Consider the following 17830-nt stretch of genomic DNA (forward strand, 5'->3'; position numbering starts at 1 on the left):
GTCGTAAGGGACTAGTTCCATTTCAAACATTATCCGCTAACCCTAGCCCCTTAACGTTCAGTGTCAAAAGAGCTGGAAAATATGAATAGGTGAAAGAAAAATGGTAGACACTCCATGAAGCCTATGAGGGGGCTTGGTGAGACCTTTAGTTATTTGAGATCTGTGAACACAAAGTGTCGGGGCTGAAATGGAACTGGAGCCTAATACTGATTGAATGCCAAAGATGACTATTTTCCAGTCACCTAATATAGTCCACTGAGTCACAGTCACACACTTGTGTCTATTTAGAATGTGGACTTCTCTTTTTCCATCTTGGTTGGTGTATTTGGTAATCAAACCCTGCATCCTCACCACAGCCAAAATGGGATGTTGCAGGGGAATACTGAGGATGTAGACGGGCCTCAAAATGTGCCAATTTAGGTTGCCTTGATTAAATCAATGCATATCAATATAACAGTCTGAAATATTGACCAAATGAGAGAAACGACAGCTGTACACATTTAGCAGACACCATTGTCCGGACTGACTTTACAAAAAACATACTATGGGGAACAAGGTTCAAGTTATGGAGTTTGCTGGACACCACTCCTAAAAATCAGTGCCCCACATAAGTAAAAATGTAAGTGTTAAGAAATAGTAATATCAGCCCAGCCCACTATCATCATTAAGGAATCCCCAAGGGTCAAAGTGTAATTGGGTCCCTGTAGAACCGCATAAGAATTTCCAGGCTGGTGATTATGCAGTGTGTCACTGTGTAGGAGGTCATATGACTATATAATGGGCACTCAGTCAGGTAAGTGTTCCCCATTCAAGGTGTGTCTATGGGAGAGGCCATATAAATACTGGTTAGTTTGGTTATGTCGCTATGGTGAAGGAATAGTGGCTGAATAGTTAATCATTAAGATAAACAATTACTCATGCCACAAAGTCATTCCCAACTCTTTCTTATTCTATTCTGCTAATTTTGTCTCACTAACGCCACACTCTCACACCCTGTTCTTACTCTTTTCAGCCCTTCTCTTACTCTGCTTCCTTAGCTTTTCTCTCTCTCACTCTCTCATTACTTTTTCTGCAGTTTATTTTTTCTGTAAACCAGGGGGCTGGGCTATGACTGCATGAGACAGAGACAGGAAGAATGTGTGGTTGTGTGTGTGTGTGTGTGTGTGTGTGTGTGTGTGTGTTAGACGTTCCCTTTGCATGACTACATTTCCTCTCTCTCTCTCTCCACAGACGTGTCCTAATCCACAACCTCCTCAACTAAAGTTACACGGTAAGATCTACGAAATAATTTTTACTTTTTTCCTTCACATTTCACTTCTTGTCTTTGTCTTTTTCTTTTCTCCCCAACTTGTCCTGAAACCGGATGCATCCATCTTGCATTCTTTCTTCAAATTAGCTGAGGAATCTGAGGGAACACTGAAACTAGTCACACTTCACTTACCTCCCTTTTCCACCCCTGACTTTAACACCCTCCATCCCTCCATACTCTGTCGATATCTCTTCATTCTCCTCTCTGTTTCTCTCTCTGTTTACAGATTGTTTATGGACTCTGCTCTGCACGTATTCCTTTATCACTTGTTATCTCAATGTAATTATTTCTCCCTTGAATTTCATCCCTGTCTATCTCCCTCACACACACACACACACACCTTTCACACACACACAAGCACGCACCACAGGAGGTTGGTGGCGCCTTAATTGGGGAGGACGGGCTCATGGTAATGACTGGAGTGGAATGGGTGGAATGGTATCAACATCAAACACATGGTTTCCAGGTGTTTGATTCCATTCCATGTGCTCCGTTCCGGACATTATTATTAGCCGTTTTTCTCCTCAGCAGCCTCCACTGGCACGCAGACACACACACACTGTCAATCTACACACACACCCACTGTCAATTGGCAAATTGGGCTCCGAGTGGCGCAGCGGTCTTAGGCACTACATCTCAGTGCAAGAGGCGTCACTACAGTCACTACACTACAGGGGCGGCAGGTAGCTTAATGGTTAGAGTGTTGGAGGTTGCTGGATCGAATCCCTGAGTTAACAAGGTAAAAATCTGTCGTTCTGCCCCTGAACAAGGCAGTTAACCCACTGTTCCCCGGTAGGCTGTCATTGTAAATAATAATTTATTCTTAACTGACTTGCCGAGTTAAATAAAGGCAAAAAATTATATTTGCACTCATATCTTCCTCTGTCTGTCTGTGTATTGTCACTCCCTCTAATTAAGAACGCATGAATGATCTGATTGGCTCAGTGACCCCAGCACCCTATCTCTGACGTCTCTCTCTTTAACCTGAAGCCAAATGCCCAGCCCAGCTAACACATAATGTTCTGAGAACCATATGTTGGTGAGAGCATGGTTGTCCTATGGTTATTTTGTATACAAACTACCCACAATATTCTGGGAATGGTACAGGATACCCAGCTAGCTCATAATTTTCTAAACGCAGCTAGCACATAATGTTCTAAGAACCATATCTTTCTTAAGTGAGAATTTCAGTACTTTAGTATAACATTTCCTACAGGTTCTCATAACATTAAGAAAACTTTCCAGAAAAAAACACAAGAAAACATTAGTAATGTTCAAAGAAAGTTCTATGGATGTTATTTAAAAACATACACATTCTGTTCTCGGCATCAACAAAACTCTCTCTGTCCTCTGTCTTGTTAAGTGTGTTCACACCTGATCTTAATGAGTGTTTTTTCTTTGAAACGGGGCCTGTTAGAATAGACTAAAATGAACAGCTTGCATGAGCTAAAAAACTGGCATGCTAGCTCTATCCTGGTGGTGCAGTGGATTGATTCCATGGATAGAGAACAGAAGATCATAGGTTTGAATCCCACTGATGCCATTCCAAAATAAAAAGGAATTGTGTTTGCATGATTAATGCCTAAATGAATGCATTTCTGTGTCTTACGAGTGCTTGGAGTTCAAAACAGTTCAACTAAGCTAGCAGTGTTATTAAAAGTCATAGTGAAACATTCTAAAAACTAAATTTAATTACCTTCTCAGAACGTTAATAACAACTCCCAGGAAAACTTTCAGCAAACCATAGCAAAATGTTCTCAGAACCTCCCTGCAACCTACAAATGCATGTTCCCAGACCAAACTAAATGTTCACTTCCATTCCCAGAACATTTAAAAAACGTCCAGTTTTACCGGTCAGGAAACATATGGCTTTGTTTCCAGAAATAAAGGGAAACCAAAAATGTACGTTCCCACAACTTCCAAGGAACCAAATGTGCTAGCTGGGAGGTTCCTGTCTCTTGGGTTACATCCCAATTATCTTACATGGTCTCCTTTGCTTGTACCCTTGTTTATTTTTGTTTATCACCGATCTGGTTGGGAGATGCAATGGAGACTAAGGATGTGTTTACACTAATTGGTCTTTGACCAATCCGATCAGCTCTGAAAAAGAGCTGATGTGAAAAGATCTGATGTGATTGGTCAAAAGACCAATTAGTGGAAAAAATATCATAATTGGACTTGAGTAAATACACCCCAATTCTACTGTCCTGTCCTGTTCAATCAATGCACATGAGAGACATGAGATGAGGAAAGGAGGGTGCTCATTTGTTGATTTGTCAGGGGCTGTGTACAAATTGCCTGTTGCACCAGTTAGCCATCTGTCAGTGTCAAGACGCATCTTCTTTTCCCCTCTCTCATTACCCTGCTCTGGCCAATGGAAAGTGGTTAAGCATTGAAGAGGGAGGGAAGATGGAGGAGCCAGCCCAGCAGTCATCATTGTCACCGTGGTGTTTAGCGTTTGTCAGGAACCCGACTCTTCCCCCATAGTGCGCCCTTGCCAAGGCTGCTCAGATCACTCTCCGGGCTCACGTTGCCTTCCTCATATAATCTAACGAGGCCAGCTGAGGAGCAACGACCCACTCTGCCTCGCCCAGGCCTCCTCTGTCCACTCAGTCACAAACACTCGAGCAGCCACCGGGCAGAATGGAGCTGGAGTCAGGTGCGGTGCCGGAGCTAGCCGAGGGGATCATGCAGTTAAGTTTCTCTCGTCTTAACCTCCTCTTCACCACGCTGTCTACGCGTTGTAACCCTAAACCCTACCGACGGACACCTGCAGCCCTGGTTGGTGTCCCCTTGGCTGTGTCCTACATAGGCTAGCATGTGTGTTCAAATATTTACTTTTTCTATCTTTGTATCCATCGATCTTTCTCTGACTAGTTACTTTTACCAGCTTGTTTTTGTTCTGTTTATTTGGAGCTGGCCAATCTATTTGATCTGTTTTGCTAATTGGAATTAGGGCACGTCTGTTTTTTACGAGGGCCTAATGGCCTTCCTGATAGATAGCATGAAGGATGGGCTCTACTCTCACTGGGTTGTTGCTACGTGCATGAACTTCCTTACCTGCACTTCCTTATACCTACATCCTTACCTGTGATGTAGTTTTAGTGACTCCGCTGTAGTAGTATAAGGAAAGGGGTTGTGCTTGTCGTATCCTGTGACGTGGGGAAAATACCTGAGAAAGTAAAGAGAATTACTCAAGTGACAGTCACCTAGTAAAAGTATTTGGTTTTAAATATACAATACTTCAGTATCAAAAGTAAATGCAATTGTGAAAATATACTTATGTATCAAATGGCACAATTTTTATTTTATTTCCTGATAGCCAGAGGCACACTCCAACACTCAGATATCATTTACAAACAAAACATATGTGCTTAGTGAGTCTGCCAGATCAGAGGCAGTAGGGATGACCAGGGATTTATCTTGGCAAGTGCTTGAATTTGACTATTTTCCTGTCCTACTAAGCATTCCAAATGTAACGAGTACTTTTGGGTGTCAGGGGAAACCGCTTGGAGTAAGAAGTACATTCTTTTCTTTAGGAATGTAGTGGTAAAGTACAGATGCCCCCAAAAATTACTTTAAATCTTTTTTTTTTACTAAAGCACTTTACACCACTGTGGCTCACCAACACTGAAATACTATCAATAAATCAAATGTATTTATAAAGCCCTTTTTTACTTCAGCAGTTGTCACAAAGTGCTTATACAAAAACTCAGCCTGAAACCCCAGACAGCATTCAATGCAGATGTAGAAGCACAGTGGCTAGGAAACACTGTCTGGCCTCAAGTGAGATGTCTCCTTTAAGCAGTTCTGAACCTGGTAACCGTGCATGTAATGCCTTGTGATGAAATATGCAGTTGTGAAAGATTGCTCTACCGGATACATTTAAAGATTGAGGATAGGGAGGAAGGCTTTAGCTTGTTGGCACCTCTATCTTTCTCACTAAGAACCATTGGTAAAGACACAGTGGAGATTTAAGCTCTGGGTGACTGTTTGGAGGGAGACTTGTGTCAGAGTTGCAGTTTGCATAGAAGCTGATCAAATGGCCACCTTCTTTGTCAATGGGGGGGGGTGAGGCTTTAACTAAGGTGCAGCTTGAAGTTTTATTGTCTGAAGCTACTCCCTGTAGCCATCATCTTGCCTCACAATATGTCGTTGTGCCAATCAAACTTCATCAGTACTGGGTTTTTCACTGGCCCCTGTGAGTGCAAAACTGAAACGAATTGAGGTTTTCATTTCTTTGGGGGGAACATTTTACAGAATGTTTCCTTTTCAGACAGGCTTCTTTCAAGGTTATCCAGGCCATTTCCCTTTATGCTGTTATTAGAAATGCATAAATTTACATCATTTAACAGACGTTCTAATCCAGAGCGACTAACAGGAGAAATTAGGGTGAAGTGCCTTTGACATCAACAGTCTGCTCGGTGATTTGAATCAGCCTCCTTTCTGTTACTAGCCCAACAACGTTAACCACTAGGCTACCTGCCACCGATGACAAGTCTTTGCCAGTCTGGCTACCATTTTGCATGCTGGTTACCTACTGTTGGGGTTACCTACTGTTGGGGTTACCTACTGTTGGGTTACCTACTGTTGGGGTTACCTACTGTTGGGGTTACCTACTGTTGGGGTTCTAGTGCAGCATCACATTCTGTGAGTTGGGTGTTCCCTTTGAGTGTCACATAGCTGGCTAAAAGGTTTCCAAAATGTACTAACTCCGAATGTTGTAGTTTTGTTTGCTCTAAATAGTTTATAGGACACTAAAATGTCAGTCTGCATTGTGTGTATACAGTACAGGAGGATCTCAAACCTTTATTTCATTGTGATCCCCGTTAAAGGCTTTTGTGTGTTGGTCTGTTTTCCATAGCCTACTCCATTTCAAACGTCTAACAGTGCACTTACTACAGGTGTAATACACCATACAGTAGGCAGAACCTGCATGCTGATTAACCTTACACTTATTTGTTTGGCGTTGGTGACTGTATTGACAGTGAAGACAAATGACAGGATATCCCATAGAAACAATCAACTTAGTGCTGTGATTCAGGTTGAATGATTTCTAATGGACAACATCAATACTACCCGTCTCAATGATTCCACCTGCCTTCTGTTTCATAGAAAAACAAATGCCTGGAAACACTGGGCAATTTCAGTATAGACAAAATCGGCGTGTAAGGCTTGGTGACTTGAGTATAGTCTTTATCAAATGTTTCAACATTGATTTATCTTTGAATATGACTCATTTATTGAATCCGATTGTCAATGTTACTTCCCTGTAACAGAGGTGACCGGAGGAATCATAAGTGATTGTTTATTTGTCTGAGTAACATCAGGGATGCTTAAACGTGCCCTGCTACAAATCAATGAAGTATAATATAGCTTTGGCGACTGTAGCTAGAGGGGAAGATGCTTCGTTTTCAGTGTCGGCATGTGAGACGTGATACGACCTGCCCTATAGACGCTCTTTTGTACAATGGATGACTAGTGCATTATGGGTCGGTATGCCTGCTCTGGTATTGTATAACACAACAATGATGTAACCGATCTACCCTTATGGTCTTTTATAAAGCAACTTGCACACACTTTATATAGACTTTCTTTTTTTCTATTGTGTTAGACTGTACGCTTGTTTATTCCATGTGTAACTGTTTGTGTTGCACTGCTTTGCTTTATCTTGGCCAGGTCGCAGTTGTAAATGAGAACTTGTTCTCAACTAGCCTACCTGGTTAAATAAAGGTCAAATAAAAACTTGACCCCTCATTTGGGATCTTCTAGTCATTTCTACCTTTTTTATTTTCTGAGTTCGTGCAGCAATGGTTATTCATGTCATGACATGATTATGAGTTCTCACCAATCCTCCACTGCCGCTTTGTGTTTCTTGTCTGGACCCCAATATGGAAATAAGTATTCTTGCCACGACAAGTAAAAGCAATTTTCCTTTAGTTGACGGTCTGCCACCTCTAGCGGCAACAACTCCCCATGTCTGTCTCACTCATTCCATAGCGAAGAAATACACCCCCTTCCCCAACCCAAACAATAAAACACTACTTCTTTACTATCTATTGCATCTTAGCCGCTCTCACTGCTCATCCATATATTTTAGACTTATATATTGTGTATTAGATTTTGTTTTGGAAATTGTTAGATACTGTCGGATCTAGAAGCATATACATTTCGCAATAACATCTGCTAACCATGTGTATGTGACCAATAAAATTTGATTTGACTTGCACCCTTGCTCTTTCAACTCTTCCCTCCCCAAATTACCATTTGTTTATCCTCCCCTGACCTGCTCTCCCATCTCCCTCTACCCAGTGCAGAATGCTCCCTTTCCAGGCAGCCCCCCTCCCCATACTCCTCCATCCAGCCTCCACTGACCCACTCTCTCCCCGTACAGAATGTTCCCCAACATGGCAGCACCCGGACAGTTTGGGCCAGAGACGCAGGAGCCAGGGCTGAAGGTGTGGCGGGTGGAGAAGATGAAGGCGGTGCTGCTGAAGCAAGCTGAGGTTGGCGCCTTCTTCAGCGGCGACTCCTACCTGGTGTTGGAGCACAGGGGGGACCAGGGGGCCGACCTACACATGTGGATAGGTGAGATGAAGGAAAATGGATGCATGTTATGTGTCAAAAGTAGGGTCAAGAGTTTTACTTGATCAGGGTCTGTATTGACAGAGTAGGAGTACTGATTTAGGATCAGGTTCCCCTGTCTAATTCATTATGATCTAAAAGGCAAAACTGATCCTAGATCCTCACTCCTTCTCTGATAGTTTATCATGGCCACGTGACTCTTTGCCCCACTAAGGTATTGGGCATAAAAAGCTGTAGAACTTTACTAGAATGCTCCACCATTTAACTTCATGGAAGTACAAGACAATGTTTTGATCCATACTGATATTTGCCAGAACTTCAATAGAATCAGCTATAGGAGCCTTTGTGTGCTACTCCTCGATCTGTTATTAAATGGGTGAGTTGGGGTCATCATGGGAGACGGGGAGGACGGGGATCTCTGTGTACATGAGTGGAATGGAAAACTGTCTCAGTCTCTTGGGTTAAGAGTCTTTAATTATCATTTATGGATGGTGTTTCCTACACTCTTACAAAAATGTTTCAAGAGTTCTTCAGCTGTCCCCATAGGAGAACCCTTTTTGGTTCCAGGTAAAATCCTTTTTGGGTCCTGATTGGTGCAGCGGTCTAAGGCACTGCATCGCAGTGCGTGAGGCGTCACTACAGACCCAAGCATGCACGCTCACAAGTTGTACAGTGTTTCCTCCAACAAATTGGTGCGGCTGGCTTTCGGGTTAAGCTAGCAGTGTGTCAAGAAGCAGTGCAGCTCGGCAGGGTTGTGTTTCGGGGGATGCATGGATCTCGACCTTCTCTCCCGACACCCATCGCTGCAACTCCTGTACGGACAAGACTAACTACCGATTTGAATATTGCGAGGGGAAAGAAAAGTTTTGGTTCCAAGTAAAACCGTTTTGGATTCCATGTAGAACCCTCAGTGGAAAGGGTTCTACATGGAACCCAAAACAGTTCTACTTGGAACCAAAAGGGTTCATCAAAGGGTTTTCCTATGGGAACAGGCAAAGAATCCTTTTAGGTTCTAGTTAGAAAATAATTTGCTTAGAGTGTAAGCTTGTATCCAGTATTGCTCTGTAAATCCAAACTACACTACATGGCCAAAAGTAGGTGGACACCCCTTCAAATAAGTGGATTTGGCTATTTCAGCCACACCTGTTGCTGACGTGTAAAATCGAGCACACAGCCATGCGATCTACATTAATGCCCATGATTTTGGAGTGAGGGGTCCGGCGAGCAGGTGTCCACATACTTTTGGTCATGTAATGTACTAGCCAACCCACTGTGTCCACACCATATTAACCTCTGTGTGGCTGACAAGCGAATAACCTGCGTGCTAATGGTCATGACACTGACCCAAAGATTTATGTGAGGGAGGAGACTAAGACTGACAGATGGAAGGGGGGGAATTAAAGAAGAGCTCCCTTAGGAAGAAGGGTTGTGTGTGTGTGTGTGTGTGCTCATAAAAATGCATTAGGGCTTTTGCTACTCAAATGTGGCTGTTTCCAGCATGTATCTGGTGCTTGAGTAACACTAAGCTGATTGTTAGTGCTCCTCTCTAAAAGCCCCCCCTGTCCTCTGTGACCCCTACACCCACCTTTCACATGACCCTGGCCCGACCCCTATATGGCCTTTATTATCGTGGTCCACTTTTCTGGACCTGGGGGCTAAAGGTCCGGATGTTTCTGCGCATGGGTGGGATTCTCTTCTAACGCACATGCTCTAGGCTACTCGCTTAATAAAGTTTGATCAAAGCTGAATGTCTGCAAGATCACATTATGATAAGTACAGAATATAATAACATAGTATATTTATTTACCTGTAGCTCACTCATTCGGTTTATGTACCTTCTCCTTTTTTCAATTCTGTTATGTAGGCAGGATTCCTCTCTCCCTTTACCTCCTGACTCTTTAACTCTCCCGTTTCTCCCTTCCAGAAACCGCTGCTCCTCCTTTCATTCTCCCCCCGCTGTGTGTCCGTCACCACAACTCACCCCTCTCCTCTCTTCCTTCCCCTCCAGGTGAGAAGTCATCTCGCGATGAGCAGGTGGCGTGTGCCATGCTGGCCACCCAGCTGGACAGCTTCCTGGGTGGTGACCCCATCCAGCACCGGCAGGTCCAGGGCTACGAGTCTCCGGAGTTCATGAACCTCTTCCCCAGGGGGGTCAGCTACAAGGTGAGCAGGAGGATAGTCCTGGTTCATACTTACTGACAACACAGGGCCCATCTGTTTAAGAAATGTACTTGCATTGGAATTTGTGGAAGCTTTTGTTTCTCTTGGACATCAATGTGTGATTTTCTGTAATCCATGTTTCCCCACATTAGATTTGGGCCCGCTGAGTCATGGATGTGTGTCTAAAGTGTTAGGATTGAGTCCTCTACTGATAGCTAATGGATTTTTTTTTTCAAATCCGTGATTCATGACATGACTTTACAAGCACTACTTTTCATGACCTCATCACATGCTGCTGATTTGTCATATCATTCCACATCTCTCTCGTTGAAGCCATAGCTAGTAAAATCCTTAGACGTCCTGGTTAGATACAGATGTTGAGAAAATCTAACAAACATTCATATTGTTATCTTTTATTCACTCTCCCTCAAACACACGTGTAGGAGGGTGGTGTGGAGTCTGGCTTCAGGCGGCCCCAGGGCGGGTCAGGGCCGGTTCACAGGCTGTACCAGATCAAAGGGAAGCGCAACATCCGTGCCAAGGAGGTGGAGCTGAGCTGGGAGAACTTCAACAAGGGAGACTGTTTTATCCTGGACCTGGGAGAGGTGAGCGGGGGGAGGGGAGGGAGGTGAGGGTGTGTTACAATTCCCTGCTGGAGGCTCTTAGCAGTGGGGGCTTAGACAACTATATTACATTGTTGCCTTGAATGGCACATTCCTTAATGATCAGTAAAGTAGGCCTACTAAATCGTACTGTGCATTTGGGAAGTATTCAGACCATGACTTTTTCCAAATTTTGTTACAGCCTTATTCTAAAATGGATTAAAGTTAGTTTTTTTCCTCAATATCCCCTCAACACTATCATTTTACATTAACATTTTAGTCATTTAGCAGACGCTCTTATCCAGAGCGACTTACAGTAGTGAATGCATACAATTTCATACCTTTTTTTTTTCTGTGCTGGCCCCCCGTGGGAATCGAACCCACAACCGTGGCGTTGCAAACACCATGCTCTACCAACTTGTCCCATAATGACAAAGCAAAAACGGGTTTAGAATTGTTTCCATATTTATTTTTTTATGTTACTTTTACATAAGTATTCAGACGTCTTTACTCAGTACTGTGTTGAAGCACTTTTGGCAGCGATTACAGCCTCGTGTCTTCTTGGGTATGACACTATATGCTTGGCACACCTGTATTTGGGGAGTTTCTCCCATTTTTCTCTGCAGATCCTCTCAAGCTCTGTCAGGTTGGATGGGGAGCGTCGCTGCACAGCTATGTTCAGGTATCTCCAGAGATGTTCGATCGGGTTCAAGTCCGGACTCTGGCTGGGCCACTCAAGGACATTACTTTTCCCAAAACCACTCCTGCATTGTCTTGGCTGTGTGCTTAGGGTTGTTGTCCTGTTGGACAGTGAACCTTTGCCCCAGTCTGAGGTCCTGAGCGCTCTGGAGCAGGTTTTCATCAAGGATCTCTGTACTTTGCTCCATTCATCTTTCCCTTGATCCTGACCTGTCTCCCAGTCCCTCCCTCCTGCTGAAAAACATCCCCCACAGCATGATTCTGCTACCACCATGCTTCACTGTAGGGATGGTGCCAGGTTTCTTCCAGACATGACGCTTGGCATTCAGGCCAAAGAGTTCAAGCTTGCTTTCATCAGACCAGAGAATCTTGTTTCTCATGGTCTGAAAGTCCTTTAGGTGCTTTTTGGTCAATTCCAAGTGGGCTGTCATGTGCCTTTTACTGAGGAGTGGCTTCCGTCTGGCCACTCTACCATAAAGGCCTGATTGGTGGAGTGCTGCAGAGATGGTTGTCCTTCTGGAAGGTTCTCCCATCTACACAGGATCTCTAGCGCAAATTATACTGTTTTCAGGTATAATAAAATCATGCAATCATTGGCTGACGTTATGTTGCTGGGTGGACTTAATGGCTGGACAATGAGGAAATAAAGTCTGTTTTTGCCATTTGTAAGATCATGCTTGACTCACCTGTGTTTTCATCCTGGTGTAAGTTCATCTGTTGGATGAAGTTATCTGCCATTTTAGGGCCTCCCTCTTCTCCTCCACTTGCTCCCATACCTGTCAATCAGTGGGATAATGGTCTTACCTCAGTCTAACCCATAGAGGTCTCAGTAAGGTCTAGACACCATAATGTCACTTTATTCAATACAAACCCTGATTTAAATTAGTATTTCATTAGACAAGGCCCTTTCCCCCGATTGCTCAATTTGGCCAGGCGGCCAGCTCAAAGAGTCTTGGTGGTTCTAAACTAATTAATTTAAGAAAAGTCCCCAAAAACACAGTGGACTCGAATGCTGCAGAATTTTTTTTTTGGTACCCTTCCCCAGATCTGTTCCTCGACACAATTCTGTATCGGCGCTCTACGGACAATTCATTCCACCTCATGGCCCGGGTTTTGCTCTGATATGCACTGTCAACCAGGGGACCTTATATAGACAGGCGTGTGCCTTTCCAAATCATGTCCAATCAATTGAATTTACCACAGGTGGACTCCAATCAATCAAGATGTAAAAACACTTCAAGGATGATCAATGGAAACAGGATGCAGCTGAGCTCAATTTCGAGTCTCATAGTAAAGTGTCTGAATAATTATGTAAATAAGGTATTTCTGTTTTTAATGTATACATTTTCTAAACCTGTTCTCTTTGCTTTCCCTCATTTTAGAATAAGGCTGTAATGTTACTTAATGTGGTAAAAGTCAAGGGTTCTGAATGCACTGTATATTCACTTCAGATGAGACAATAAAAGAAACATCTGTCTTTAGACCATATTTTCCTGGATCGGCTCGCAGGCCAACATGTTTGAGAAGCAGAAGTCGCGTGAGATCGCTAGTCTGATCCGTGACACTGAGAGACATGGCAAAGCACGCATCACTGACATCAATGAGGGGGAGGAGACGCCGGAGATGCTCAAGGTAAAATCGCCGACTTAGTCCTTTACTCCCAAAGCAAATGAAAACAGTCAGACCTAATGCACAGGAGCCTTCTGAGGGGAGGATGGCATGTAATAATGGGCGAAAGAAGCGACTGGAATGGCAAACGCATGCAAGCTACAGTGTGTGTGTGATCTATTTGATACCATTCCGCTCCATCCTTTACCATGAGACTCCTCCCCAATGAAGGTGCCAACAACCTCCTGTGATCTTGAGACTTGTCAATCCTGTAATGGTTAAGCATATTTAGAGACTTTGAAATCGAGTATAGGAAGGTAATGGGTCGATAGTTAGTCATGCAACAATTTCTTCAATTTTGTTAACTGACTAGTCTCCTTACACTTTGTTTTGTGGACTGAGGTTGCTGATATGATTTGAGGATCTAACTTTAAAAAAATATATATCAGCAACCTGTCCACAAAACAAAGTGTAAGGATAGATGTATATATTTAACAAACCAGTGGAGCCTGCAGAGGGGAGAATGGCTGAAATGGAGTGAATGGTATCAAAAACATGGTTTTAATTTGTTTACCATTCTACTCCATTCCAGCCATTTTATTTTGAGCCGTCCTCCCCTCAGCATCCTCCACTTATAGAAACCTCACCACAATCCATGTTCCACTCTGCCCTGTGATTGACAGGTGCTGGGACCAATGCGAGAGCTGGCAGAGAGCACTCCAGAGGAGGACAGTCGAGCAGACGTCTCCAACTCCGCCTCCCTCTACAAGGTAGCTGGACATTACAATTCCATTGGTAAACAGTTCTCTCCAGAACTGTTCTATTGCATCACATCATTACTGTTGGATAGTTCACCCCAATGACAGAATTTGAGATATTTTGGATTCTAGACTGCACAACTATACTTTGGAGATCTTTTTTTTTCACCAAGATAAACAAGACTTTTGGGGCAAACTAGTTCGCAAATGAACCAAAAGTCATGGCCTGTGTTGCTGTCTTCCACAGGTGTCCGACGTGACAGGTCAGATGAAACTGACCAAAGTCTCGGAAAAGAGCCCATTTGCCAAGGACCTTCTGGTGCGCGACGACTGCTTTATTTTGGATAACGGTGCCAACGGAAAGATCTTCGTTTGGAAAGGTGAGGAAAGCACGTGAACCTCGACTAACATTTCTGCTCTGTGAAATGTATCCCTGGAATGTCTTAGAGATCCAATGTCTAATGAAATACTAATTTAATCAGGGTTTGTGTTGAATAAAGTGAATATACATTATGGTGTCTAGACCTTACTGAGACCTCTATGGGTCAGACTGAGGTAAAACATGGTGAGACCATTATCCCACTGATTGACAGGTATGGGAGCAAATGCCGAGGAGAAGAGGGAGGCCCTAAAAATGGCGGATAACTTCATCCAACAGATGAACTACCCTAGGATGAAAACACAGGTGAGTCAAGCATGAGCTCACAAATGGCAAAACCCAGACATTATTTCCTCATTGTCCAGCCATTAAGTCCACCCAGCAACATAACGTCAGCAAATGATAGCGTTATGATTTTGTTATACCTGAAAACAGTATACTTTTGCGCATTTTGAATTCCATTTAGTCAAACCCGAATTCCATGTATGTCTTCCATTGTCACACTGCAATGTCCATTGTGTTGTGTAACCACTAACTAGCAGGTCATGAACCCAGTATCATAAATGTTTTATGCATATACAATGGGGTTGTTTGTGTATGACGCAGTAGATACGGTCATGACCGGGTAGTCAAATCTCTGTACTCTCTTACAGGTGGAGATACTACCACAAGGGAGGGAGACGATCATCTTCAAGCAGTTCTTCAAAAACTGGAACTGAACAACAATGGCTATCAGAAAAGGGTCTCAATGACGCCCTCGTAAAATATTAGGAAAGTGCAACCTGGAAAATAAAAGATCTCAATGTTTTAAAGTCTTATCAGGAGTGACAGCATCTCAAATTCAAAAACATATCTTTTTTATGCGGTTACTTATATGTATATATTTGTAAGGTACTATACTCATATAAAAGAATTCTTTAGTCAGGCATAGGTCAAATAAACTCCAAATCATAAGAGCGTTGATGTCACACCTAAGTCACTAGTTCTGGTTCTGACTGGGAAGGAAAATGTCTACTCACTGGTTACTGTTACTAGTCTCATTTAAAGCCAAGATGACATTCCACAAATCCTATAAGTTGAATTTGTTTGGTTTAGTCGTTCTTTTTTTACTTTTTTTACATTTGTTTAAGAGTAACAGGACATATTCTACTAGAACATGTAGTAGGCTACAGATTCTGAAAATAAATAGAAACTGAAACACGTACAGTGTGTGGCTTTGGTTCCTGACAACTTTATGGCACGACTGTGTCCCAAACGGCACCCTATACCCTATATAGTGCACTACTTTAGACCAGGGCCCATAGGGCAGTAGTGCACTAAAAAGGAATAGGGTACCATTTGGGACAGACAATGACTAAGTTGTAATTACTTGTGTCAATTCTCTCCTGCTTGTTATCATTACTGAAATAATCAATGTTTTTCACCTTCCACCCGGTGAGATGACATTGCTTCGGTTGTTACACCTCTTCCCATAGTTCCCTGGATAAACACTTAACAGGTTAACCCCGCCTACACCTGAGGGAACTACCAGTGGACTCAACAGTTTAACCTTCTGTAAAACCTTAACCTCCAGGAGCTACTGTTGGGGTTGTCAAAGATAGAACAAGACATTAACATAGGCTAAAGCTGTGTATCCACAGTGCCTTCAGAAAGTAATCACACCCTTGACTGTAACACTACAGAATGTGAGGGGAAAAAAGTTGGATTTAATTGTAATTTTTGGTCAATGATATACACAAAATACTGCCCCACCTGGATAGCTTTCTTTTTTTTTTTTTTTTATTATTCAAGCTCTGAAGTTGACCATTGCTAGAAAGCCATTTTCAAGCCAAAATTGTAACTAGGCCACTCAGGAACATTCAATGAAGTCTTGGTAAGCAACTGGTGTGTTTTACATTACTTTCCTGATTTAATCTTGTGATTTAGCAGGCACACTTACCCAGAGCAACTTACAGTAGTGATTGGATACATGCTATACCAACTGAGCCACACGGGTGAAAGGTGAATCTCCCTGTTGGAAAGAAGACTGAACCAGGTTTTCCTCCAGGATTTTGCGTGTCCTTAGCTGTATTACGCCCCCCCCAAAAAAAAAAAAACAACAACCTTGTCCTTGCTGACGACAAGCATACCATAACGCGATGCATCCACCTCTATGCTTGAAAATAAATAGTCATCAGTGATGTTGGGTTTTCCCCAAACATAACGCTTTGTATTCCGCCAATTTCTTTGCCACAATTTTTGCAGTATTACTTTAGTGCCTTGTTGCAAACAGGATGCATGTTTTTGAATATTTTTATTCTGTGCAGGCTTCCTTTTCACTCCCTGGTCTTTGTGGTTGAATCTGCGCTTGAAATTCATGACTCGATTAAGGGACCTTACAATTACCTGTATGTGTGGGCTACAGAGATGGGGTAGTCATTCAAAAATCATATTAACCACTATTGAACACAGAATGAGTCCATGCAACTTATGTGATTTGTTAAGCACATATTTACTTGTGAAATTATTTAGGCTTGCCATGAGAAAGGTATTTAACTCAAGGCGTTTCATTTAAAAAAAAATAGTTTAACATTTTCTACAAACAAAATTCCACTGACATTATGGTGTATTTTGTGTTGGTCAATGAGACCCAATCTAACTTTAATCAATTTTAAAATTCAGGCTGTAACACAGCAACATGTGGAAACTACAGGGGTGTGAATACTTTCTGAATGACTGTCTTTCACTGGGGACTGGGTGTTTCTCCTGAAGTGGAGGTGACTGTTGGTCTCAGTTGGAACATTGGACTCTGGCGATTATTAGGCTAATAATTATTCCATTGACGTATGAGCGACCAACACTCAACGCACTCCCGGTCTCTCAGATGGATAGATCTCACACACACACACACACACACACACAGCCGCCCGCGGATGCTGACGCTGCTGCAGCCCCCCCTGAAAAATCATATTTAAAAAAAAATAAAAGATTTGTATTTATTTTTTCTTCACAAAGTAGTGCCTTTCATAGTCCTTCCCACGGCTATGTGCACACACACACAGAGACAATTTTCACTTATGAAAACATATCCACAAGACCTTGATCAATTTCTGGGTCATTCCTGACACTTTGCCTGGCAACAGTGAAATATTCAGTTGTGTGATGATTGGTCAGTATGATGCGAAGAGCCAAAGCAAATTCTCAGCTGTGATCCATTGATTTAAAATGTATGGTCCCTATTGCCTATTGGTCTTAGTAAAAGTAGGGCAATTATTTAGCAGATCAGGGAATGCCAACGTGGCAGTTATGATTGTTTATTCAACAGAGAGAGACCCATCATAAAGCAACAAAGTTTACTCTATCATAGCTTATAGTTTGCGTCACAATGCGGCACCGATGACGTAAGGATGCGTGTAAGGTCTACTAAATGAATGGCCTGTGATAAGCCTATTAATGTGTGAGGTGGCAGAAGTGTTTGTTTGTGTGGCTCTCCCTCGTTTCTAACCAACCGTATTACTGTCGCTGAAATGGATGGATGAATGGAGAGAGCAGCCACATCATGGGAGAATCAAGTATGAGTGTACACAAGATAAGGGACCCTCTTTTCCAATACCAGAATATGACTCAAATCCTAAATGTATATGCCATCTCTAAATAAGACTATGTTAGGGATAGAGCAGAGATTCATACAAAATACAATCCTTTAATTTAGCCATGAAAGTTGGGATACTGTTCTGTACGGGCAGAAGTG

At 42.7% G+C, this 17830-nt stretch overlaps 1 protein-coding gene across 2 annotated transcripts; it reads left to right on the forward strand.

The window, feature by feature from the left end:
• Nucleotides 1-1010: 1010 nt before the first annotated feature.
• LOC106608675 (macrophage-capping protein) lies at nt 1011-15302 on the forward strand. Of its 2 annotated transcripts, none has more exons than XM_014206775.2 (9): nt 1011-1270; nt 7704-7897; nt 9903-10057; nt 10498-10659; nt 12838-12987; nt 13647-13733; nt 13969-14101; nt 14315-14406; nt 14754-15302. In XM_014206775.2, exons 2-9 carry the CDS (start codon nt 7705-7707, stop codon nt 14817-14819), a joined length of 1038 nt encoding a protein of 345 aa, XP_014062250.1. In that variant the 5' UTR covers nt 1011-1270; nt 7704; the 3' UTR covers nt 14820-15302. The 2 variants fall into 2 exon arrangements, with proteins under 2 accessions (XP_014062250.1, XP_014062249.1); XM_014206774.2 differs by lacking the exon at nt 1011-1270 and adding an exon at nt 3571-4002.
• Nucleotides 15303-17830: the final 2528 nt, after the last annotated feature.

The sequence above is a fragment of the Salmo salar genome, chromosome ssa07 (genome assembly GCF_905237065.1).
Source record: "Salmo salar chromosome ssa07, Ssal_v3.1, whole genome shotgun sequence".
Classification (NCBI taxonomy): domain Eukaryota; kingdom Metazoa; phylum Chordata; class Actinopteri; order Salmoniformes; family Salmonidae; genus Salmo; species Salmo salar.

Excerpts from the sequence above, each read along its gene's own strand:
- LOC106608675 (XM_014206774.2), top strand. The coding sequence starts at position 3,953 with ATGGAGCTGGAGTCAGGTGCGGTGCCGGAGCTAGCCGAGGGGATCATG. Across the intron at positions 10,058-10,497 it reads CCAGGGGGGTCAGCTACAAG|GAGGGTGGTGTGGAGTCTGG; the intron begins GTGAGCAGGAGG and ends ACACACGTGTAG. Across the intron at positions 14,102-14,314 it reads AAAGATCTTCGTTTGGAAAG|GTATGGGAGCAAATGCCGAG; the intron begins GTGAGGAAAGCA and ends ACTGATTGACAG.